This window comes from Hipposideros armiger, unplaced genomic scaffold (assembly GCF_001890085.2).
Source record: "Hipposideros armiger isolate ML-2016 unplaced genomic scaffold, ASM189008v1 scaffold_449, whole genome shotgun sequence".
In the NCBI taxonomy this organism is placed as follows: domain Eukaryota; kingdom Metazoa; phylum Chordata; class Mammalia; order Chiroptera; family Hipposideridae; genus Hipposideros; species Hipposideros armiger.
In genome coordinates this window covers 1,137,176-1,163,961 of record NW_017731799.1, presented here as the reverse complement: position 1 = coordinate 1,163,961, position 26,786 = coordinate 1,137,176, and the positions used below count along the sequence as shown (strand labels likewise).

General features: G+C 45.9%; 1 protein-coding gene across 4 annotated transcripts in view; it reads left to right on the top strand.

The window, feature by feature from the left end:
- Positions 1–22,383, top strand: part of GMPR (guanosine monophosphate reductase) — a 49,939-nt gene extending 27,556 nt beyond the window's left edge. For all 4 annotated transcript variants that reach the window (XM_019665731.1, XM_019665732.1, XM_019665733.1 and 1 more), the window contains 5 exons: positions 3,486–3,567; positions 7,296–7,402; positions 14,964–15,006; positions 17,746–17,905; positions 21,881–22,383. In XM_019665731.1, the coding sequence (XP_019521276.1) occupies positions 3,486–3,567; positions 7,296–7,402; positions 14,964–15,006; positions 17,746–17,905; positions 21,881–22,061 (573 nt within the window). In that variant the 3' untranslated portion in view covers positions 22,062–22,383. The remainder of the gene's footprint in view (positions 1–3,485; positions 3,568–7,295; positions 7,403–14,963; positions 15,007–17,745; positions 17,906–21,880) is intronic.
- Positions 22,384–26,786: the final 4,403 nt, after the last annotated feature.

Below are 26,786 nucleotides of genomic sequence, written 5' to 3'. Positions count from 1 at the left end.
ACATTTTAAACAAAAAAATTAAAAAGTTAGATAATCCCTTTACCCAGACATTAATTTGTTAGCATTTTAGTGTATGTTTTCATATACACATATACTTTTTTTTTAAATAAAAAATGGAGATCTTACTGAAAGCATTTAAGCATTTTTCCATGCCATTAAACCAAGGTTAAAAACATCATTTGGATGGGCTCTACATTGTTGAACCCTTCCCATTTTGGGGAATAGATTTTCAGTTTTGCTGTTATAAATAACATGTCCTTGTAGTTAAATCTTATGATCTCGTCTATGATTGCGTATTTCCTTGGAAGAGACTCCTAAAAGTAGACTTATTGGATCAAAGGATATACGTATTTTTGTATTCCCGCTATATGAGCAAATTGCTTTCTAGGAAAACTTGTGCTCAACTAGACGTTCTACCAGATGAGAAAGAGAATGTCAGTTTTCTCTTTAGCATTTGTTGTTTATAATCATTGGTAATCTGTTAAGAGAAGAGTAGTACCTTCCTGATATCTTAATTTTAAGTTGATGATTAGTGAGCTTGAACACTTTCCCTGTGTTTATTGGCCACTTTTATTTATTTCATTAGTTTGTTCATGTCCTTTGCGAGTTACTTTATGAGGTGTTAGAATTTTTCTTATAGATTTTAAGAGCTTTATAATGTTAGTAACCCTTCATCATAATGTCAGGTATTTTCCCCACCGGCTTATTTGCCTGTTAGTTATGTTGATTGTATGTAAGTGTGTGTTTATATGTACACAACTTTTTATTTTCATGTAGACACATCTACCTTTGTGGGGTTTTTTTCACTTTTTTGCTTATTACAAGTATTCAATGTTTCCTCCTAAATTTTTGGGGATAAAACTTTTAATCCATCTGAAGCATATTTTGGTGAAAAATTTGAGTGATAATCTATATCTTGTTTCCAAAAGATCTCCTTTCCCAGCTTAGTCTATTGAAATATTGTTCCTTTCCTCACTGCCCTGTAATGCCACCTTTATCATATACTACCAAGGGTGCCAAAAAAACACACACATTATAAGAGATGTTGTCTATGTATTGCTTTTTGAAGTTGAATTGCATTATGGTAGCAATGTGTAGTATGACATTCGCTCAAAAGATGGCATTAATCAAGTGAATGCTAGCATCATTCATTGTATTACAATTTTAATACAGTTTTTTCCTTTCTTAAAATGTGTATACATTTTTTTGGCATCGTCTGTATATACTAATATGTTCTACTCTTTCTGGAACATCTGTTGGGGTGTCGGAAAAGTCATGACGCATGTTTGCTACAGATGGCACTAGTTCATTTTTGGAAGTACTAGAGTCATTCGCATCTGTGTTATTGCTATGTCATTTGACAGCTGACAGTTCTAGCTTTATTCTGAAAAAAAAATTGAGCGATTTGGTTGAGTTTTGGAGATTTTACAACAAGATGAAGGTGGAAGACCCAACTGTGCATTTTTGCCATATTTTACTGTTTTACTGCCATAAAGAGAAGAACGCATTTCAAGCTTGTGAAAAGTTGCATAAGATTTACGGTGACAGTACTCTATGAGAACATTTGTGTGAACGATGGTTCACGAAATTCCACACTGGTGATTTTGATCTCAACAACGCTCTTTGGTCAGGGAGGCCCACCGAGGTTGATGACAACAAAATAAAGGCATTGAACGAGTCAAACCCACGTTACAAGCCAGGAGAGATTGCAGAAACATTGAATATCCATCATTCAAGCATTCATGACTACCGAAGAAGCTGGGATACATAAGCAAGCTCCATATTTGGGTTCTGCATGAACTCGAAGTTCATTTGATGGCGTGTATAAACATCTGCAATATGCTCATTAAATGTGAGGAAAACGATCCTTTTTTGAAGTGACTGATAACTAGTGATGAGAAGTGGATTGTTTACAACAATGTGGTACACAAACCGTCTTGTTCCCGACGTGATGATTCGCCTCAAACGACATCAAAAGCAGACACTTATCAGAGGAAGGTTATGCTCTCAGTGTGGTGGGATTTTAAAGGTGTTGTGTTTTTCGATCTCCTACCAAGGAACCAAACAATCAATTCGAATGTGTAATATTGGCAATTGGACAGTTTGAACGAATCCATCATCCAGAAACGTCCAGAGCTTGTTAATTGTAAAGGAGTTGTGTTCCATCGCGACAATGCGAGACCACACACAAGTTTGATCACTCGTCAAAAATTATTAGAGCTTGGATGGGATGTGTTGCCACACCCACTATACTCGCCTGACCTGGCGCCATCAGACTTCCACTTGTTTTGCTCTGTTTAAAACTCCTTGCGTGGTATAATGTTCAATTCAGATGAGGCTGTAAATCAGCACCTTATTCAGTTTTTCGCAAATAAAGACAGGTTCTTCTATGAACAAGGAATTATGAAGCTCACTGAAAGATGGCAAAAGGTTATTGAACAAAATGGGCAATATATCATTGATTAATCTTTGTTCTTTATATAAATAAATGATGTTTGAAAAATGTAGACAAGATACATCATGACTTTTCTGACAACCCAATATCATTTTTGATTGTTAGATGTTGTTTGAATTAAAGTAGCTTTGAGCTCTCCTTATTGCCCTTTTCCAAGATCCTTCTATAGAAAGTTAAAAGTCATTTTGTCTAGGTTTAAAAAAGAAAAGTTCCCTCTGGGAATAAATTCAGTAAAAAGACAGTGGGGCTTCAATGCCAAAAAAAAAAAGTAAAATGAGGAAGGATGCATTTCCCAAAATAAGACTTTGCACGGTTGTGAAAATTCAATCAGGCATCTTGCCGAGTCTATGCACCAGCTGAAGAATCCACAGGGCAGTGAATTGTAATAAAAAGGGCTATTTTTGCGCTGCCAGACTCCTGCAGCGAAAGAACTTGTGCTATTTCCAATCCAGATGCACTCTTCTGGTTTTTAGATTCTGCCTCTTCCTGGCTTCTGTGTTTATTCTTAGGGCCACAGCTTTGTGTTGTGAAAACGAAGCACATTCCAATGCTGTTGGCCCATAAGGCTCATCTGCCCTTTCATCTCTAGGTGGGAACCATTGACCAACTGTGAGATGACCAGTAGTTTCCTAATCCTGGTCCCTGGGGCTCCATAAGGTTTCTGTGAAGCATTTTATGCCCAACAATACAGATTGTAATCAGCTGAGAGAGTGTTGCTTTGCTTATTTTATATATTTGTGTTTGCCATAAAATTTTGTGTTGTCCATCGCTGAAATGTTCAAAAAGTCCTGACGTAGTGTTAGCGTTGGAAAATCATGTTGTCCTGCACATTCTCATACTGTCAGCTCACCCAAATGTAGCCTCCAGGTGTCAAATTCTGTGCTGCTATTGGATCCGATGTTTTCTCCCTCTACCCTCTTTTGAGGGGTTCCCCTGCTCATCCTTGTGTCCACACATGGAGTTCCTCACTCATCTGTCTTTGTACCACCAAGATTCGTTCATGATCCGTGCTGTATTCTTTCTGTCTCAGGCAGGGAACGTGGTGACAGGAGAAATGGTAGAAGAGCTGATTCTTTCCGGAGCAGATATAATCAAAGTGGGAGTTGGACCAGGTAAGACTTGCCGGAAGTGCAGCAGAGGGTGTGCGTGGGAAGGAACGGGGCCTGGGGCTTACAGAGACTGGACAGGGCCTGAAGGGAGCTTATGAATGACCCATCCACAAGTTTAAAGCACACTTCTTTGGAAACTATCATTGAACTTTTAGAAGCTCCTGATTAGAAATGTCATTGAGCTGCAGTTGCCCCCAGGGAACTTCTAAATGAGCTTGGATGTGGTTAGAATGTGAGGTCCAGGTTTCAGCACATAACGGTGGATGGGAAGAACACATTTTGTTAATGACCCCATATACCTTGAAGAGGAAGGTGAGGGGTGAAGAACCCATGGGGAGACAGTTAAGGGACATGAATAACTCAAGTTTCTGTGAGTGTTTGAGGGCCCCCAAACATTGCAAATAGGTATGAAGCTGTGAGGTCACATTTGAACTTAACCCATGGATAAGGCAGTTATCACATTTGGCTCCTCACCTGATACATAGCCATCTTAGATTTTGCCCATATCCTCTCTGGCATTGTCTCCTAGAACTGCCCATTGGCATGTTGAGTGGAAGAAGGAGCCTTTCTGTCCTTATTCTGGTGGCTCCATTTTCTCTTGGGACCAGTGGTGTTCACCATCCCTTTTGGCCATACGTGACTGTGAGCTTCCATGTTTTTAAATTCTTCATTGCCACGTTGTAAAATTCTTCCTTACCACATCCATTATTAACCAAACGCTAAAATGGGAGAGAAGGAAAGAAGATACATGTTTTCAGTTGGGAATTAAAAATAGCAGAGATTTAAAAAAATATTGCCCACCCAAAAGATATTACCAAAAAAGGAAGCAAACCATAAGCGAACATGAGAAGAGTGTTGGAACGCGCGCGCGCGCAGCAGCTGGGAGACAGAAGACATTGTTGAGTTGTGACTTGCACAGTTACCAGCCTTGAGGGAAAAGAATGTACTGAAGGGACCGTTAGGGAAGAAGAGGCCTGTGGGCTCATCAAAGTACCTGATCTTTGAACACACAGGGAGAGTTTCAAGATTGGGCTATTTATATTGCCACTCACCTAAGCCAGTTGGTAACATACTCTGAGTAAGAGGAAAGACAACTCTGGTCTTTACTAAGTGTCTGTCATTATTGAAAAGTTCAAGAAAGGGAAAGGCGTAGTTTTTGCTTACAAGGCACTCCCACTTAGGATAGGCTGCAATAGACCAGGCTTGTAATAGCCTAGAATAGGCCAATAAGAGATGATGAAGACTCTTTTTCCCAAAGGCAGGGGCACTCACCAGTCACCTGTTTCATCAGAAATATGTGTTGAGTGTCTCGTAACCGCCATTGTGCTGGGGTGCTGTACAGGATGTGAAGATGTGTAAGCAATCTGTTTGGTTCTCAGAGAACTGTTCTTGTTGTAATCTTGAGCATTCAGCTGTGCTAGTTTCCTTTATGCACGTCCTCTGTATATACATTGTTTCCCCCTGAAGATTTGTCCTACCATTGTCGCTGTGTGCCCCCCCACCCCCGGTTGTCTGTTTAGAACAGATGTGACTGAAATGAGGAAGAGCCTTTCTTTGAGCCTGATGTGTCGGAGCTGCTTCTTTAAATTGATTGGAGACGATACTGACATTTCACAAATTCTTTAGAGTGAAAATATTGGGTATTGTATATCTAAATGACAGCATTAAAAAAAGGTTCATTATTGAGCAACTCTCGGGAACTGGAAAAAAGCATTTGATTTGGGCACCCCTGCCCTTCTAACTGGGAGAAAATATGTACCCAATTTTTCCTTTCAACCTGGGGGTTCATCAAGACCACTCTCATGCCTTGTCCCTCACCTGTGCAAAGCTCCAGGCCGCTACAGCTGAGGCCCCTGCCTTCCCTTGAGCATCTAGCAATTGAGTGGGAGAAGGAGAAAAGACAGTTCTAAGCCAGAACCAGGGCACACAGCACACGTCTGGGGCAGAAGGTGGGGAGAGAAGTTCATTGGCTCCAGGACTATGAGTGACACATGTTGTAAAGATGGACATAAAGAGATGGATTCTGCTCTGTAGCAGGATGGATGCGGTAGGAGGGGATTCCCCCATCCTTCCCTGCTTAAGCCAAGCCTGGGAGTATGGACATAGCTCTTGCTCTGTCTGATCTTATCCCTAAAGGCTTCTGGGAGAAATTTGTGGAAAGCTGTGAAGCCATTGGTGGTCGGGGAAGCAGGAGAGGAGGCAGGGGCTCAGAGTACCTCATCCTGAGGTCTGGCAGACAGTGGAGAAGTTCAGTTCCAGCTTTTATCCTGGCCCTGGGGCACCCCATAATTGACAGCACAGGACATCCAGAAAGGACTTAGTGGAGAGGGGCATGTGGGTGACTCATTCATTCTTGAGCTGACACAATCATTCAGTGACTATTTTTAGTGCCTTATGATGTACGGGGCTCTATTCCCAGCACTGGATCCACAGCAATGAGCATCTGTAGAGCTTACCATCCAGCAGAGAAAACACATCCTCAGTTCTCACACACACAAATAATTATTTAAATGCCCCTTTTTGAAATGAGTGCTGTGATGGACTACTTCCCTGAGGCAGTGACATTTCAGATGAAGCTTGGAAGATGAGGCAGGGTTGGCAAGACCAGGAGGTTGGTATGGAGGGGAGTGTTCAGACAGAGAACATCGTGTACAGGGAATCCCTAAGGTGGCAAGAAACTTGCTGTGCAGGAGGAACTGAAAGGTCAGCGTGCTGGAGTAGGTTACGCTGGAGGAGGGGGAGAAGAGATGGTGGACGACGAGAGTAGACATTCAGGAGTTTGGGCTAGGTGGTCTCGGAGCAGGGCTGCTCACTTGCTGGGAGGGAAGGGCAGTGTTGAGTAAGGGACATGCGCGGGAGATGCTGGTGCTCCTGGTGTGACTCGGCTTGGACCTACCTGGGATAATACTCTGCAGATGGTCCACCAGGACTGCAGTTGACTGTGGGAAAGGCAGAGGTCAAGAGGATAGATACATCAAGGTGGCTGGTGTGAGTCTTGACATGGAGGCTGACCTCAGGTCCAGGCTGGATGGGGGGGGACTCTGGATAGGGCTCGAGATGGACTGTGAAATCATGAAAAACAAGAGACTGGAGCATGTTCAGGACAGAGTTGAGTGAGCATGAGGGTGGAGGAATAAGGTTCGTGCTGACTCTCTTTTCTGAAGGGCTTACTGTAGGCCAGGCCCTGAGCCACATGATTTTCATTCCTTATGCCATTTAATTTCCACCACAGCTCCTGTGTAGTCAATGTTTTTATCTCCATTTCACAGGTCAGGCTCTAAGGCACAGAGAAGTTAGTAATTTGACAAAAGTTGAAGGTAAAGAAGGCTCAAGGCCATGGAGGAATCTGAGCGGTCCCTTGACGTATAGTGTGGTTATGTGGAAAAGTGAAGGACAGCAGAAAGGAAGGGGAGTTTAAGCATGCAGAGTCAGTGCTCGGCTATTAAGGGGGCGCTGATGTCATAGGGGAGAGTGACAGTGGCAGGGTATGGGGTAGAGTGTCTTCTGGACTAGCACATGATGGTGATGAGGACCTGAAGGGGTGCATGGCCACACGGTGTGGTGATCTGGCTACTGGGAAGACCCTTCCCTGGTCCCTCTCCTCTGCCATGGCACGTTCATCCTCAGTACATTGGGGCAGAGCTGTGTGACATTGATGGAAGTTCATTTTGTGTCATGTTCTGCTCATTCATAACCGTCTCTCTTCGGGGTCCACTTCTTCCTCCACCCAGGTTCCGTGTGCACCACCCGCACCAAGACGGGGGTGGGCTACCCCCAGCTGAGTGCTGTGATTGAGTGCGCTGACTCTGCCCATGGCCTGAAGGGGCACATCATCTCGGTAAGTCTCCGAGCGGGGCTGGGGAATGGATCGGGGAGCATCCCAGGATTGCAGGGCCCTGTTTCCTGGTTGCCCTTCACCTGGTGGCATCATGTGGGCTTGGGAGTGAGCAGGGATTGCAGTCACAGCAGAGACACAGGTCCTGTTCCCCACTTACTCAGTAGTGAGTGAGGCGGGCGCATTAATCAATAGCAACTAGTCAGTAACAACTTGAGGTGGTAGATAACATGGGGGATACGTGGGGAGATTTCAGAAAATGAGAAGGCCACCCCAAACTTAGGGGCTTCGACAAGAGAAATATATTGTCTCACAGTCCTGGAGGCCAAAAGTCCAAGATCAAGGTGTCAGCAGGCCCCTGAGGCTTTGGGGAAGGCTCTGCTCCAGACCTCTCAAGCTTCTGGTTCCTTGGCTTTCATGCCATAATTCCAGTTTTCACACGGCATCCTCCCTGTGTGCATGTCTGTCTTCGTGTCCAAATTTTTTCTTTTTATAGTCATATTGGATTAGAGCCTCATTCTACTCCAGGATCACCTCATCTTAGCTAATCACGTCTACAGTGGTGTCAGATGCTACCAGCGGGTCACCGGTTATCATAGAGAGAGCAATATATCAGTGGCATATTGGGGGCAGAAGTTAGATTTTGTGGGTTGAGAAATACATGGGACGGAGGTGAGGAGAGGAAGAGACAATGATCTAACAACACTTTCATGAAGCTTCTGGAAGAACAGCACCACAGTACTGGGCTACTAAATCTTAACAATTGAATGAATGTCAAGTTGAAATCCTCGATATATCTATAATTCCTCACCTTGTCGTCATGGCCACCGGTCACACAGTTGAGGAGAGTTATCATGTCTCTCCCCTTCTAGATGAGATGTTCAGAACAGGACAGAACATGTCAGGTATAATTGGACAGATTCGGATAGAACTATGGTTTCCATTTATGTGGCTGAAACTCACATGTAGTTTTGTTTTGTTTTACACATTCTGAAATAGTGGCATGTTTTTAGTGGTCCTATAACAGTGGACTCATATTGAATATAATAAATTAAATCTTCAGACCACTTCACTGTACAATTGCTAAGCCATGCTCCCACATTAAATAATTGGTAGGTTAATTTTTTTAAAGTCCAAATGTGGTAAATTACTTACGCCTGCGGGATGAGATCTTGTTGTTCGGCTCAGCATTTCAGTCTGTGGAGATTTGGTTCCTGGACCTGTTTTGAGAGTATGATAATACTCTTTAAAAGTCCCTGCATGCACATGAACTCATTGGAGCCTTACCACAGTGTTTGAGCGCTGCAGCTGTTGCTTTACTGCATGTGACTTTTAGGTAACAACCAAAGCCCTGAATTCGCAGTCCAGTGCAGATTCCCTGTGCTTCTTCTAACTTTCATCCAAGCTTTTCATGCACCCATTCATACAGTCAGCAAGTATTGATTGAGCATCTCCTGTTGTGCTAGGAGCTGGAATAAATGACTAAAGGTTGACTGGTTGCTGACCGAATTCTAAGTTCCTCTACTCAGTAGCCTTTCCTTTAGCTTTTGCCTCAGTGAATAAATTACCACCCGTTTATTGAACAACTGGTGTGTTAGAGGCTGACATAAAGCCATCGTCCTACGTTTGCTGAATGAGACAATTCAGCTGACTGAGGAGTCACCTAACAGCCCCAATATGCCAGTGGTTCTCAGATGCTCGCTGTGGCCTTGACTTGGGCTAACTGTGAGAATTGCCAGGCAAGCTTTCCTGGACCCCATCCTAGCGAATTAGACTCTTCAGAGGTTGGCTCCCCAAAGCACCACATGTAATCAGTCATAAGTCTCTATCACCATCAAGAATCTGAATTAAAATTTAGACCCTATATCACATCCCTTGAATGGCCACCATTTCCACATCAATCGAGGTCAAATGAATAGTTTTACTGTGAACGTATTCTAAGATCCCATACTTGTGCCTTTCTAGAAATTTCACACTTGCTTAGTTTGTGGGAGCAGCGTGGAGGTTCTGCTTGCACACAGGTGACTGCTTGGAAATCAATTCGGGATCTCTTTCCACAGCACACCTAGTTTATAGCTTATTTCAGCAGTTCTCTAAGTGTGCGGCCCAGACCAGCAGCAGCATTATCGACTGAGAACTTGTTAGAAATTTTTGGGCCCCATCCCAGACCTGCTGAATCAGAAACTCAGAAAGTGAGGCCCAGGAATCTGTTTTAACAAGCCCTCCAGGTAATTCAGATGTGCTCTCAAGTTTGAGAACTGCTAGCTTCTGTAGCAGAGGCTCAGCACACACCGGCCGGGTCATTGTTCCAGCATCCGGCCTCATCTGTGAGCACCCAGGGAACAGCTCTGAGTTTGTCAGTTCGAGACAATGACAGTTCAGGTTTGTGGACCTGGTGTTCCGAGGTTCTTAACTTTCCATGAATGGTGAGAGATTTCCTGGATGGTGTTAGAAGTTCAATTTGTAGCCAGAAGATCAGATGAAGTCCAGAGACTTTTATGAGGTCTGCATTCTTGACTTGAGCTCATTCTCTCTATCCAGTTAAGTGTGTTGGGGTTCAAAGCAGCCATTTCGTTACTGCTTCTTTGTCTCAGAGAGTTTCACAAGTCGTTTTCTCCCACTTGCCCGCAGTCCTAAAACCCTCTGAAAGTCCATCAGATGTTTTGGATCCTGCCACTTGGTCCAGTTTCCTTCCAGCTGTCTCATTTCACGCTTTATTTCCTGAGTTAGCACATCCGTGTGGGTGAAGTTCAGAAGGAAGTCACAGCATGGATTCTGATCAGCAAAGGCTTAACCCCCAAGAGGCTGGACCTGAATCAGGTTTCTGTTTATTGTGGCCCACATAGGCTTCTTGATAGGCACAGAGCTGAAACATTCAGGACACTCCCTGCAAAGGTGAAGATTAAGGTGTGACCAGTTAATTTTGTCTGGTCATCTGCTAGGGACCCCACACAAAGGAGAGAATTTTAAAGGTGGAAACAGCTTTAGAAGAAGTAATGTCTGTCATTTATTGAGCATCTACTATCTGTCAGGCATAACACACATATAATCTTTAATCCTTGGAACAAGCTGATAAGATAGATGTTATCTTTATTTGACAGGTGTGTTAACTAGGGTTCTTTAGAGAAACAGAACCAAAAGGGTGTGTGTGTGTGTGTGTGTGTGTGTGTGTGTGTGTGTGTGTGTGTGTGTAGAGAGAGAGAGAGAGAAAGAGAGAGAGAAGCGGCGAGAGGGATATGTGTATTATAAGGAATTGGTTCACATGATTCTAGAGGGTGAGCAGTCCCAAATCTATAGGATTAGTCAGCAAGCTATAGAGATCTAGGATTGCTGATGGTGGAGTTCCAGTGTGTCTGCAGCCTGAGAACCAGGAAGAGCCAATGTTTCATATGGAGTCAGAAGGCAGGAAAAAGCCCATTTCCCAGTTTGAAGGTGGTCAGTTAGGTAAAATTCTTTTACTTAGGGAGGCTCAGCCCTTTTGTACCATTCCACTGATAATTGAGGCCCACCCTCATTAGGGAGGGCACTCTGTTTTACTCAGTCTACTGATTCAAATGTGTTAACCTTATCCATAAGCAGCCCTACAGAAGCATCCAGAATAACGTTTGACCAAATATCTAAGCACTCCGTGGCCCAGTCAAGTTGACACGTAAAATTAACCGTCACATCAGGTGAGGAAACTGAAGCTTAGAGACCTTAAGTAACTTGTTCAGCGTCACACTGCTGGTAGGGCAGAGCCAGCACTCAAACCAAGGTCTGTTCACCTCCAGTGTTCCACTCCTTCCCTTACCCTCCCTCATTTAGAAAATGAGGAGACACAGAGGGTGGAGAGCTTGCTGAAGTCACAAAGAATGCGCGTCTCCACAGGAACCCGGGTCCACGCCTTTCCTCACCGCATAGTTTTGGGAGACTTCAGCTTTATCTCTGCTTATACTTAGTCCTTTCCCCTCCGAGTCCTCAAGCTTGTCTTCCAGGAGAGCCGAGAATCAGCACCCGCTGAACTATTTGAAGAGCAGAGATTTGAACCAGTGGCTTGGAGTTGGTAGTGCTTCTTCACAGGACCTAAACAAACAGTCGTATGATTAGGTTGACTGGGATCACTATTGTCTCTTCTTTACTCAAGTTCAACGTTGTGATCAGTGCAGTTCGTAAAGACTTAGAGAACATGCTTACCAAGTTTGAGGAGGCCCGATGTCGTGAGGGGCTGTTAATGACAGAGGGTTGGGTTAATTTAAAACGACCCCCAACCCCCTCCTTCCGGATACCCAGTCCTTAGTGCTCTTATCTGCTCACTGACCCTCAGCAAAGAAGTAAAGGTTGATCAGCAAATTTCCTGTAGTTGTATTGATTTAATATAGTACTTTCAGAACAGCTGGCTAGGCCATTATTTAGAAAGACCTAAACACATTCTTTCAAATAGTTTTTTTAGGCTTGAAAAATTCCCTGACAAAATAGCTTTAGCCTAGAAAAAGTTGGAAAATACAAATAAAGCTAGAGAAAATAAAGATGACTAGAACTGCCATCATCTTAAGATACCCACTGCTGATATTTTGATAGGTATTGTAGACATTTTTACAGTTTACTTTTAATCGGGATTCTAATCTTGGTTTTTCATTATTATGGCCCTGTGACCTTGGGTAAATCACTCAACTTTTCTGAGCCTCCCTCATTCTCTTCCCCCACCTACAAAATATCACCTTCAGGTTCTTGTGGTGTTTGAATGGAAAAATGAAGTTTGGAACAATTTCCTCTGCCTACCCCCTGCTTACTATCACCACCCCTTATTTTAGGGATGAGCAAGTATTTTTAAGAAGAAGAGGTATGCTGACAACTCGCAGACTGAATCACCACTCATATGATCTGATGCCTTTCCTACTAAAATATAATGTTAACACTCTTGAAAAACAAAACAAATAACCCTTTGAATATCTGTGTACTGTTTTTTTTAAAACCACCTTCCAGCAGCTATGAATGTTTATGTATGAAAGTCAATGTGTGTCGTAGAGTGCAGGGGTTGCCCTACTGCTCTGCGTCCTGAGAACAGGAAAGGATGCTTTGAACAACTTTTGCAAATTATCTGTAAATGGTAGTAGGGAGCAGACCCCTGTGCCCTGAAGCATGATGGGATGTTGGGTTGCACCAGATTAAACGTGCAGTTCAGCTTGCTTGGTCTGCACGGGCTGTTTCATAGATGCACACAGCAAAGCAAAGGGAGCAGATGATGCTGTAAGTGTGCTTTCCTTTCCATGGCACATCACTAAATCCTATTAACTGTGGGCGTCTTGGCCCATCCTGAGAAGAGAAGAGCTCATTTTCTTGGGGTCTTAGTACCTCAGGTCTTCTGAGTCAGGCCTCATCACTGACCACAAGAATGTGGAATGTAGGGCCTACCAAGTGGCTCAGTTGGTTAAGAGCGTGAGCTCTGAGCAACAGGGTCGCGGTTCAATTTCCACATGGGCCAGTGAGCTGCGCCTGAGCTGAGCTACCACTGAGCTGGTGAGAGCGCGTGCTCTTAGCAGCAAGGTTGCCGGTCAACACCTGTATGGGATAGTGGGCTGCGTGTTCCCTCCCCCCCCCAACTAAGATTGAACACGGCACCTTGAGCTGAGCAGCCATGAGTTGCCGATGGGCTGCTGCATGGCTCAGTGTGCAACAAGGTTGCCGGTTTGACTTCCACATGGGATGGTGGACTGCGTGCTGCGCCCCCCCACCCCCCCCAACTAGATTGGAAGTGGCGAGTGGACTTGGAGCTGAGCTTGCTGCCTCCACAACTCAACTAAGATTGAAGGACAACAACTTGGTTTGGAGCTGATGGGTCCTGGGAAAACACAATGTTCCCCTTCTCCAATTCCCCAACACTGTTCCCCTCCCTAATTGTCCTATAAAAAAAAAAATCTAAAAAAAAAAAAAGTGGAATGCCAGGGCCCCACATGAGACAACCTAGCAGTCAGAAGGTACTCAAGCAAGTGAGCAAAAGATTTAAGGGGGGTGTGTGTGTGTGTTCAAAGTCACATATGTTAGGGACCTATTTTAAAGGGAGCATGAGTTTAATCTTTCGAGATTATAAGTTTGGAACACTATTATGTAGAACTGGTTTTGATAAAGAGATGAAACACTTTAAAAATAATTGACAGGACAAGTTAAGGGCGTATGGGGTTGTACCTTTGAAAGAGAAAATAAATATTCTGGAGCTTTGAAGCGCTAACTAGATATACAGAGCCACAATCTCTGTTACTGTGTTCACATGGAGGGCTTTGGCCAGTTACCTTAAATGGAGAGACTTCCTCTGATATAATCATTCCTTGGTGTCCTGTGGAGATCAGGGAAGCCACATGTGAATAACACAATTGACTGAGGAAATACTTGCAGTCAGTAAATGTTCATAAAAGGGAAGATCTAGCCTTCACACCTACCTTTTGATCAGAACTGCAAAGAAGTAATGAAGCTGTATTTGAGTTCTGGATCCTGGAGTGACAGGCCTAAATAGCAGATAGAAAACACAGGGCTGAGTCCCAGAGACGCTGTGTCCTCAGTTGGAGATGCTGTTGGTGAAGTGATTCCAGGTCCACACAGAGGCCCTCCGACTCCAGAGGCACACACACTCTCCTGCCAGTTGTAAAGCAAGGTAGTCTGGTGGCCTGTGTTTTCTGTGTTCTTTCTAATGCTTGTCTGGCTGCTCCAAGGCTGGGTCCCACCTTCTGGGGACAGGCACTTCCCTCTGAGACTGCGGTGTTTCTCCGAGACCCACACTGAGCCTGGCGTCGGTCACATCTAGCCAGTTGTGAGAGCCACTCTGCCTGCCCAGTGTCTTTGCTTCCTCTCCTCTCACTACTGGGCTGGCTCCTACTCCCGGCTACCCTCGCTGCCCTTTGCCTCCTCGGACCTCACACAGGCGACATCGGCAATAGTAGGGAGCCTGGTCATTTTGTGGCTTTTGTGTTTGTAAGGAGGCACAATGGGCTTTGCATCCTGGAGACCTGGTACTGTGTTGCTGGTGTTTAAATAGAACCCCCACAACTGAACCGTGCTGGGCAGCCCAAGATAACAGACTGTCCCGTTAGGCATTCAGGCAGCCCCAGGTGGGCAGAGCAGGTGTCAGGAATGCATGTTTGACTCTAAGCTAACTGGGTAGCTTACATGAAGGTGAATTACAGACATATGGAGTGGCTGGCAATATAAAGGAATTAACTCAGTGTCCTTGCCGGCTCTTAAAATAATTCAGCTCTTGACTAAATAAATCTCACCTGACACCAGGCAGGTGGGGAGAGGTGACTACCGAATGAGAATGAATTTGGTCCGGGAATAGCTAGGCTTGTTGTGCTGGAGGAGGATGAGGTCGGAGCCCCCGCTGTGCTGAGCAGCTCCTGTGCCACCTGCACCCCAGAGAGTGGGCGGGGCGGGGGATGGAAGGTGCCCTGTTGAGGGGAGTGTTTAGTTTTGGCTCTGAGGGCTGTGTACTTGGCGAGGGGGTGGGGGGCGGGTGTTATTTCCCATTCACCCCGGGGGAGACAGACAGCCTTGGTGAGCTCCCACTGACATTCTCTTTGCTCTTCCCTCTTTGAAGGACGGAGGCTGCACGTGTCCAGGAGATGTCGCCAAAGCCTTTGGTAAGGAGTTGGAGGGAGGGGAGGCAGCTCCCTGCAGCTGCATGTTGGAGGTAGGGTGGGAACTGGGAATGGGGTGGGAACCGGAATGAGCAGGTGGAGCTTGTCGGATGTTCTGGGCCAGTCCTGAGTGTTTCCTTCCTGGCTTTCAGGCCCGATTGGCCCACATCCTGGTGTCAGTTTCATTCTGGTTGATCACAGAGTAGGCTGAATGCCCAGGGATAGATGTAGGGGTGACATAATGCAAGCCAGGAATGGGTGAAATCATGGCTCAGAAATCACGGCTGAGAAGGCTCAGGGCATCTGTGGAAAAGGACAGTACCGGGTCCGATGTGCAGCAACTTCAGCAAGTGTCTTTGGGGCTTTGCTTGGGGAAATCGCGCAAGAGAGGGGGTGCCTTCCCAGCAGCAGTTTCTCACCAGAGGCAGAGGAGCCCATTCCCCCCTCGGGGGCAGCTGTGTCCAGCCGTGAGTTAGTGGGGCTGGCACCAGGGGCCCCAGCCTGGGGTCCTGGGTTTTTCTTGGGAAAGGACTAGACGTCCAGCATCTGAACATGCTGTGCCCTCCACTTAACCTTTGCAAACTGGGTTCAGAAGTCAGAGCTGGCTGCATAGCTGGGGCCTCCAAAGGGTGAAGTGGGAGCCATGTGATCTGGCAGGAGGCAGAAACAAAACTCCTGTGGACCCGTCCTCCTTTCCTTATGCCAGGGCTGCATTTGCTGTTGATCTATTTTTTTCTTTTCCAATGGAGGGAAACTTTCTGTCTTAAGCATTCTTAAGGGAGGCCAGTGGCTTTTCCCCTTACCTGTATTCAGCAGTTCTTCCTGTGTGCTCCTTCATGTCTGGTTCAGAGTTTATCCCGCAGAATGTCTTAGGCTTAGGTATTGGCTCTTTTTTAATTATTACTGTTTAAACACTGATAGTGACAAAAGGAAATATGAGGCAATGTTCTCAGCAGCTGGGTTTATAGCAGAGGCGATTGACAAGGTCAGTGTCCCACACTTGGGCAGAGCAAGGAGAACTCAGGACTCCTGCTACACTAGTGTACTCACTTATCCTTAATGTAAGAACCGTTAGCCCAGGACATTTTTACTGTTGGTTTTTGAGCTGCATCTTCTTAATACTGATGGGTGTTCCATCTTAGGTGCTCTGCTAATAGTGCCCACAGTGCTTCCTGCTCAGAGTGGGAGCCGAGTACACTTTAGAGTGACTGGTCCTGAAGAAGGTGCCTTGTAGATAACAGATCTGGGTGTGGTTTCTGGCATCTTTTCCTCATCTACTCTCCTTCCATTAAGTGCAGCCAGGAACTGAGTGAGCTTGAGGGAAGATGGACTGTGTCAGGGAAAATGCTGGTTAGGAAAAGACATAGGAGTGTTCAGAAATGAAAATAATTGGAAGCCACTTCAAAGCATTGTTTGAGTAGATCAGTGCTCTGTGTTCCCGCTGTTTACATCTGCTCCGAGGGTTGTGGTCATCAGGAGGCCTGGCTGGACACCAGTTCTCCTCTGCCCTCTTATGATCATGGCAGGGGGGCCAAGGAGCTAGCATTTGTATTAGGGACCCTGCAGTGAAGGGTGTGCAGAGCTTGTTGCCAAGTGGAAAGGTTCAATTGTGCCATCTCGCCTGGCTGCAGGCCAAGGGGCCAGCCCCGCAGAGCCTGCCTTTCTGTAACGCGGAACAGAAGGGACTGGCACGCCTGACACATACCCCAAAGTCCTCTTATATGTAAATAACCAGATGGAAGAGGTCAAGGCCACTTTTCAGGCATTCCAATGCTTGCTCCTTCGTGTCTTTCATTCTAATCACTTAATACCTCTGTACCCTGATATCCTCATATTCTGAATGTAAACCCTCCAATAGGACTTACTCAGGAGAAGCAGTCGTAGCAGTTTCTTACTTAATAGTCAGTGGAGAGCCTCCCTGTGCAGTTATCCATGGGGAATGGGGACTGTTTCTATTTCTCCCATATACACTTTTTACTTTCCTGACTAGTCATTCTGTGTCTCCCACGTGCCATGCTCTGTGATAGATCCTGGGGACACGGCAGTGAGCCAGCCCTGCTGTTCCAGCTGTTCTGGTCCTGTTCCAACATAGACTACAAAGGCAACTTCAGTCCCCTCTGTACCTGTCCTGGAAGTTTCATGTCCTTCAGTGGTTAATAGCGGATAGTATTTACTCTGGAAGTAAAATGTTTATCACAACAGTGGTATAGGTAGAGTTTTACACGATATATACACACGTATGCACAGGTTTCTCTCCTTCATGCGTCGTCTCTAGGTGTTGGAGCTTCAGTCTGTTTTGAGGTCCCTTCATGATCCACACAAACAGAATGAGAGAGTGCTGAGAGCTTAAGGTAGACCAGATGCCTGATGTGGACACTGGTGAGGAGTTATGGAATTAAGTGTGAGATTGGATAACATGCAGTCTATGCTGTTCAGGTCTTAATGTTTCTCTGATTCTGACTGAGTCAGACCTCTGAAAGTTGGTCATTCACAACCACTAAGGATTGTCCAGTGTATTTGCCGCCAAGCTTCAGTAGGCTGCGTTTGTTTCCAGAGTGTCCAATGCCTACCTGCCTGTAAGGGGAACTTTCTTAACTTCTTTCAAAAGGGGAGAGGTTGAGCTTTTCTCTTGAATATAGTTAGAAAGAGGGTGAGTTGGGAACACTTGGATCTTTCCACAGTTGATCTTTTCTGAGCCCTTTTCTCTGCTGCTTTCCTTTTGTCCCCACGATTGGCGTTTAGGAGCCGGAGCAGATTTTGTCATGCTGGGAGGGATGTTTTCGGGCCATACCGAGTGTGCTGGAGAACTGATCGAGAGGAATGGGCAGAAACTCAAGCTCTTCTATGGGATGAGCTCCGAAACAGCGATGAAGAAACACGCGGGAGGGGTCGCTGAATACAGGTAAGACTCAGAGCCAAGGCATTAAATTCGTGAGGACTCACATTTCTCCTGTTTCTTTACAGAAATGGGATGGAAGTAGGTCTCAGAGAAAATCAGTTATGTTTAAAGTACTGCGGGAAGGAGCTGGAAAACCTGTCTTGCCTCTTTTTAAATAACCCCAGTTTTTACCCATCTAGCATTTGCAGTGTTTGGGGGCCTCGAAAGGCAGTGCAGAGCAGAAGCGTTTTGGGATGGGTGGAAATGGGACCAGGGGTGTGTGTGAGTAGGTACGAGTCCTGCTCAACCAGTCCTGGAGGTGACACTCCAGACTTCCAAGGGGTGGGCAGGAGGAATATTACCGCCTTGTCCTTCTGAGAGAACCTTTGCTGGACCATCCCAATAACCTCTGATCTCTGGCCTGGGGCGAGTTCAGGCTGCAAGGATTGGGTTGAAGCATGGGTCTCCCATTGCGTGTGGAACAGGTGTGGTCTGGACCACTGCGTGGAGGCCAGGCCTATCGTGAAGAATGCTGTGTTTCCCCTACAGTAGCTCCCACAGGACTCTCACCTGCCCCTAGGCTCTGACTGTTGACTCAGGCAGCATTTTTGGCCATTTAATTGAGTCACTCACTGCAGAAGGGATGTTCTGCTTATTTATTTATTTTTTTAAATCCCTGATCCCCAAAGATAACCTGGCCTTTATTTCACTTTCATCTTAATTGCGTGCATATGCGTTTTAAGAACCTTGTGCTAGAATACATCCATCCTCTCGCCCGCTCCAGAGAGCCTGCTGTTGCTTCTCACGGGGGTCAGCACTGACTGATGACAGGCTACAGAGTGGGCAGGACAGAGCATCTTGCATCCTCAGAAGGAAATCCCCTGTGAGTGGGCCGGTTGCTTTTGTCCAGGAAGTCTCCTGCGCTGGAATGGAAACCCAAGCCCTCCCTGGCTGACACCCTCTATTTCCTACCATTACTTCCACACCTAAAAGCTTATTTTGGGGACATGGCATTCAGGTGCATTATATAAGGTTCAAACCAAGCTAGAGGTAGTAAAAAAAAATTTTTAAAAATCCCAGAACTCCCCTGAGGTTTACAGGCAGGCACGTGGCCGGGTGGCCGGGCCGTATGGGGTACTCTCCCAGAGCTCTGTTCTTCAGTAAGGTTCTGGGGGACTGACTTCAAGCCTCATTCTCTGTAGTCTGCTACTCTTTTGGGGGGAACCTCAATAAAAATGATATGCTAGTGTGGGGAAGGCAGGGTGGGAAAGAGGAGAAGGGACTATCTTTATACCTCCACCCTGGCAACTTCAGGCAGTCAGAACAAGGGGGCACTGCTTCCCATGCAGCCTCAGGAGACCCTCTTTCTCCCAGGTGGTAACGGATGGAGAGAGGAGAGACGGGGAGGAAAGGGATTACCACCTAAGTGCTAACCTGGACCTCTGGCCTAGAAGTTCAGTGCTTTACCAGCAACCGTGGTCACCATCCCAGGCTCCCTGCAGAGTCTCCTATGTACTGGTATATAAGTGGAGCCATTGTGATTTGGCAGCAGCTAGATACTTTTCCTGGAGTACATTTTTTCTGCCCTCTAGCTGTTGTATCTGTTTTGGGTTCTAAGAGAAACCAAGACAAAGGGAAGGCCAGACTAGGCTCTAGCTCAAATAGAAGCCAAGTGGCCAAAAGAAAAATCATCTCCTGTAATTGTAGCAAGGTCTAGACATAACATAAAATAAAATATTCAGGAGTATCAAGACTCACTTCTGGAAGTGGATTCAAATCTTAGACCAGGAAGGGAAGTGCTAAAGGAGCTAGAACCTTAATCCGAAGGTACCCTGAACCTTGTAGGCTGCATCAGTTCTCCCTCCCTCTTCTGTTTCTTTCCCTGGCAGTTTGCAGCGTCATCACCATTATTTCAGAGGACAGTTCTCGTATTGGATTATATTCAATTAAGGCAGTTAGTTATTTATGCTTTGCTAGTTCCTTCTCAATTATTAACCATTTAGTTATCACGCTGTCAGTGGGAGACAGATCAAAGAGCCTTCATTTTACAGATGAGAAAACTTGAGTATCAACAATAAATGACTTTCAAAAGGTGCCATCACCAGTTAGAGAAGCAATGGTGAGAATCTGGGTAATTTCCATTGAGTCCGGGGATAGCCCTCAGCCTTCAGAAAATGAAAGGGCAGTCACTGCAGGCACACGTGCATAGATGTGGGTCTCTAGTCACAGAGTGCAGTGACATGAATCATCGTGTGTGTGACCAGTGACTTGCTTCATGATATCATTGCTCTAAGCCAGCCACTGGGCCATCTCTTGCTCTAGCTCAGGGGTCGACAAATTTTTGAGACGGAAGAGCCGCCAGGGGTCAGCAAACTGCAGCTTGCGAGCCACATGTGGCTCTTTGGGTATATACGTGTGGCTCTGAAGTAAAATTGAAAATGAAAATAAAACTATCATAGTTTCATTTATAAAATTTTTAAAGGATATTATTCACATAATGCTGATTATGTAAAAATATATTTATGGCTATTGAATAATTTTTAAATTGTTGTGAGAGACAGGATTGGCTCTTCCAGGGGTCGGCAAACTTTTGAGATGGAACGTACCCACAGTTTGCCCACCCCTGCTCTAGCTGATGTTTAAATAGCTAGATTTCACCCATGGGTAGTCTTGCACATGTAGATTTCAGTGTATGAGAGTTAATACCCTTTTGGAATTCTAAGTATAATTAGTTTCTAATCAAGAGATGCTATTTTTCCAGTTGAAGAGCCCAGCTAGAGAAAGTTCCAGAATTTGATTAGTTGTTACAATTTCCACATTGTCTGGCCCTTAGATGAGGGCTAGAGTTTTACATCGATTTGAGATTTCCTTCTTGTGATGTCCCTCCAAAAGCAAGTCTGGACTGTATCTCTATTTTGCATTAAGGAGACATGACATGTGGAGACAAACAGTGTTACGTGGTGACTTTATGAAGAGTGGGACAACGGCTCAACAAGAACACTTAGATATTGCTTAGTGTTTGTGCCATATGCCAGACCTTCTGAGTTTCTAAATGTTCCTCTGAAAATGGGAAGGATGCTAACCAAAACCCTGGAGCCTCCACTGCCAAGAAAGTCCGTAGTTCTACTCTGGTTTCACCTTGCTACGGCCTCCCCACCCTCCACCACACACACACACACACACACACACACACGCACACGCACACGCACACGCACACGCACACACATGCACGCAGGCACGCACACCCTGGACGAGAGGTATAGTGACATGTGTGAGTGCAAGGAGTGTGTTGGGGGAACGTGCCCAACACAGGGCCCCCCGCCCACTCGGAAAGACAGGCCGTTAAAGCAGGGACCCTGTTTCTTGCTGGTGGAAGTTCTCATGTAACCTGGTAGGGTTTGAGTTCATTTTATTGGTGTCCTCCTCCTCCTCTTGACTGTCCCCTTGAAGACACCCCGTGTCTGATCAGAGAGCTGGCGTGCAGAAGGGCGAAGCCCCAGGCTTTTTCTGATGTTGATCATGGAGGGCAACCAGGAGAGGCCGTGACAGGGGTCATTCAAGAGGAAATTCGCCAGGTCTCTTTTCCTTTCCGTTTGGCATTTGGGCTCTGGGTCAGTTGGAGACTGGTGTACGGATTTTAAGTTAGAGTTGGTTTCTCTTGCGGGGCAGAGTGGAGGCAGGTTGCTGAGAGGAATGTCATTGTGCAGGGTGGTATGGGTGTACGGCTTCATCCAGTGTTACTGACAAAGACTTTCCTCTCCCTGGTGCTCTGAGTAGCAGTGGTGAGGTCATGCGTGCTGGGTGGGAGGAACGTGTTAATCCGAGATGCTGGTACGATCAGCTTGGCATTTGTAGCAGTGTGGGAACGGCATCAAGGTGGTGTTTAGCTACCTGAGTGCCCTGGGGCTGCTTAAGATGCTAAAGCTTAAGGGAATAAGCCTGGCTGGGTTCTTAAGGAAAAAGAACCAGATTAAAAGAAAAACTTCCCTTTTCTTCCAGAGCCTCTGAGGGCAAGACTGTGGAAGTGCCTTACAAAGGGGATGTAGAAACCACCATCCTGGATATTCTCGGCGGACTGAGGTCTACCTGTACCTATGTGGGGGCCGCCAAGCTCAAAGAGCTCAGCCGGAGGGCAACGTTCATCCGGGTGACCCAACAGTTCAACACCTTGTTCAGCTAACCTTGCGGACGAGGTGAACGACCCCGCTCATGGAAGCTTCCACACACAGCTGCTTTCCCATCTCTTTCCTTCTGTTACATCAGAGCTTCCGGCTGCTCCTGAATGTTGGAATGCTGCCTCCTCCTCCTTCTGCTGCCTGGAGGCTTTGGGGCTCGCCCTAGTGCCTTTCGGGGGGCTGGAAGCAGGGCACTGATAGGATCAGTGGTCAGAGCCCAGCTGTCCAGAACTCATCAGCTCATTGTTAAAAGTAACACTTGCACCTTTCTTTCTTTTTTTAAAAGAAGATGGTTTCACTTTAATACAATGCTGTTATCTTAAGACATGCTTGAGTGCTGGAGTTTGCGTTTTCAGGAACCAAGTTGTAGAGGAAGCTGGGGCTTTTAGACCTTTCTCCCAGACATGCTAGTGGTGAGCCTCTCTTGGGTCTAAATCAAGGCACCTAGGGAGGGGAGGGCCGGGGAGGACAGGGGGGAGGGGAAAGGTTGGTGGGGCAGGCCACAGTCAGAGTAACTGGCACCCCCTCCCTCCAGCGTCTATGTGCTGGAAAAGAACAAACGCAATTGGCTGGACAGATGAACTTGAAGAATTGGTTTCCCCACAGATTCAAGGTGTGGCAACGTAGTTTCACCATCTTTGTTACATGTGCCTTTTGGGAACAGGTTACCAGTTTGGTGCTCCTGGGAAGCAATCATTCCAGACTTGGTTTTTCACTTAGTTTTGGTTTCTTCCATCCCTTCTCCTTCCCTTTTCAGTCCCAACTTGTCAGACTGGCCTCTCTCTTAAAGAGATTATATATTATTTGGAAATTCCACAGTATGTTTTATTGAAAGGTTATCCACCAAAAAATTATCAGGTAGAGTTCCACTGAAAAAACAGCAAAAGCCTTGACCAGGGGCTTCCTCAAAGGCATTGGTTTAAAATATGAGTTAGAACCATTTCCTTGTCGTGGCAATTAATACTTTGAAGGCAGGACCACACAGTACTCTTATATAATGGTCAACTCCTTGACTGGTAACAGTGGCGTTTTCTCGGAGAAAAGACCTATGGCCTTGGCAGGAGTCCTACAGCAGTCCCCTGTGGCATTTGTTTAAACAGTGAGCATGGGTGGATTGATGGTGGCTGGCCACTGTTTGAAGCATTACTTGAGTAACAGGACCCGGAAGTCTATGCAGACCAGGATGTTTTACTGTTTTTACTTCTAAGGAAGACTATAAAGAAGCAGACAGAGGAGTAAATTTTCTTTGAAAAAGCAAGTGACGGTCCTGGAGTAGGGAAGGGCCACACGGTCCTGCTGTATGAGGGCCAATTCATTGCCTGATGTCCATGGTGACTGACACCGTATGACGACTTCAACCAAATAGTCCCATTCCGGGAAATCAGAGGTCCACTTTCAGTCTTACAGAAAATACATTTATAGATCCAGCAACTTTAACTCTGTTGTAATACCTTGCCCCTAAATGTATTAGGAGTAATTCTTGTCCTTGTAGGAATATGAATGGCTACACTTTAGAGATATGAGGGTCAAGAGGATGTTTAATGCAGAGCAAGACGTGGGGCTGTCCTGGAGGCACCCGCCTTTTCTGTTGGCTGCCTGAGTGAGGGGTGAGCCCCATGCTGTCCTGTGGAAGATGTGTTTTACATTCAAGCCCTTAAGTTTGTTAGTTTTATGAGTTTTTTGATTGCAAAATAAGGCAGAGAGGTGAAAGAAAGGAGGACCTGAAGAAATCCATTTCAGATGGACCAGCAGTGGTCAGTAGTAAGGGACTGTTGTTACCAGTGACCCCTCTCAGACTGGGCTCCTGTGCTACACCCAGTGTCCAGGGAGCGGGTCGCTCTGCAGCCCGGTACGGCCCCTTTGGGGCCTCTCTCTGCAGGGTTGTGTGCTTGCGTTATCTGTCATGTGCAAAGATTTTGCAGACTAGCTCTTTGTTTCCACAAACTGGAAGGCAGGTTCCTCACCTATTCAGTTTTTAGGGAAGTGAGAACTGAGTTACTGAAAAAGCCACAAACCCGTCAGGATCATTTTGAAGCAGAGGCTTCCCAAACAGCAGCACTTCTGAGGCGCCATCACCTCTTGTCTGTAGCCAGTTCACCTCTGCCTCCAATTGGAATGGGCCTGGGGGAGCCCACACCAGAGCAGCTCTCATACCAGGTTATCACACAGGACACAGAGATTGCTGCCTATTTGCAGGCCCTCCAGGGAAGCAGTGGGCAGGGAGGGCGAGGGCGAGCCTTGAACTAGATGCCATTCACCTTGGTGCTCCTGCTGTGCTCTTAATGGTTTCAAGGCCTGCCCCACTGCAGCATGTGAAGCAAAGGTTTTTTTCCCTAATCAATGTGACTAGTTCAGGGTAAGTTTTACAGCCATTGGACCCCAAACTTGTCAGGACCATTAGCCTCTAACATTAAAACAAGACAAGGAAGGCAGCGATTCGGACTGCTGCCCCAAACTTGTCCCATGCATGTAGCATGTCCACCCAAACTGCCCTGGAGGAGGAGGGAGCCATGGGCAGCCCTTCCTGTCTGGCTTCCAGGCTCACCGCGTCACTGCTGGTTAGGTGCACATTCTTTCACGTACTGACATTCACAATGTGTCAAGGCCTCAGCTCGCAAGTCCTGAGAGGAGAGTCCTGATGAGATGTCCCTAAACACCTAACGAGGAAGACAGGAAAACGACAAGTTACCCTTTCCTCCCTGGGCTAACTGAACGTGTCGAGTTCTCTTCCACCTCTGCAGACCTTACAGCTGCAAGGCTTTGCTAGCCACACACACAGATGGGGGCAGGGGAGGTCACTGAGGCACGGGTCCTTGAGGAATTACTTTCTGGGACAACTGCTAAGCCCCATCTTTCTGAGATGGCACAGTGCAAAAGCTGGGGTGCAGTATTCTTGAGACAACCTGCTCGGTGACCCCTGCTCACTGAGTTTCTAACAGGCACAAACTACAGGAAACGAGTGAACTTTCTGCCTTCAGATGTAAAAATGAGTTTACAGCACAACTGCTGAATGTATCGATAATGCTACATGAGCCCATGAAGCTGCCAAATGTTTAGAAACAAATATCTCTTGTAAGCAGTGGTGTTCAGATAGGAGAAATAAACAAGCTGAACGAGGCAAGACATCAGATGTTGAAATGTGCCTTTTATCTCAGAACCTCATCATGACCCACCTTCCCCACCCCCGCCAAAAAAATGCATAGTAAAGGCAGTATCTGTCACACTCCTCCCCTCCCCCCCAAACCTACCCAGTCATCACAGTGAAGGTAAAGAAGGAAGGATTCCCAGCATTTTCTCAGCCTCGTCTGTCTGCGAGGATTGGACATAGGCAAGGACAGACACATTTTGCAATTGGCACTGTTATTTTATTAGTACGAGTATACTGAAACAATAAACTTGTACTGGTATACAGACAATTTATTTAAAACAATTTTGTTCAAATTTTGAATCAAACATTGTTTTATTATAATAATGAAATAATTTCTACCTAGAAAACCTGCAAGCACCATCAAAGAAAGGGACCATAAAATTCAATAAACAGACTCGAGTGTATCCTACAAATAGACACACCACGATTAGAAAATAGAATATGAATTCTTCCATTTTTTAATATTTGTTTTAAAAAAGCTAGTGCAAGTACAATATTTTACACTGGAATTACAGAGAGTGTGCACGCACATGGAAAAAAGTTCTCCTGTCACAATAAAAGCTCTTAACTATGTATGCACTTAATATTTTCTTTTCAATAAGGTGCAAAACATCACTCCTTCCCCAGTTCTCCTCTGTACTGGCCATGTCAGTCTGATAGCGCCCTCATTTCTGGTGTCTCTTTTCCCTTGGCCGGTGGGAGGCATACGCTTAGAAGTTTTGGTGGGTAATGATCTGATATTAAAATATCCATAGGTACGAATCTCAGAGATGGTTCTGGGGCCAGGATCCCACTGGCTAGACATCAGGACTCTGTTTTAACTAAAGGCCACCACGAAACTAGCAGGGGTCTACTGAAACCTCCCTTCAGCTAACGCTCATTTGGGTTTACAGGTGAGCAGTGATGGCTGGGGCGGAAGAAACCTCCCCGAAAGGCCAAAAGGGCAGTATTCACAGAACCGAATGCACAGGTATCAAGTTTACTGTTCACTGACTATAGAAGTTACCCCACTCCGGGACCGACCAGATGATAACTGAAGAGTAGCTGGTTCGTGTGAGAACCAGAGGAAACCTACACACCTGACTTCTTGGTAATTGCTCTCTAAAGACAACGACTCTAAGTTAGTGTCACCTCAGACCTGATTTTCCAGAGGACAGTATGTTATCTCAGCAAAGGTTACTGTAAACAACGCTTCCAACGGAGGCCTTCAGACTGGCCATGGAAAAGGAGACAGGCTCATTGCTATCTAGACAGCAAATGAACAAACTGAAGGGAAAGAAAACTTGGGCGAAGTCTCCAATTATCTGCAGTGGAAGACTTGAGTCCTTTCAGCCAAGAAAAGTTATGGAAATTCTTAGAGACTGTTATTGTATAGATACTACCTATTGGCCAAATGCACTTAATTTTAATACAGCTTAACCATTTGTATGCAAGTCAAGAGGACATGAAAAACCGAAGCCACTGTTCCCTCCCGCCATTGTACAGGTGAATGTCAGCTACCAGAAACATTGCGTTTAACAGTGAGGGAGAAGGTGAAGAGTCTGAATTTAAGAATTGTTGGTGGGTGTGCTCAGTATCCCAC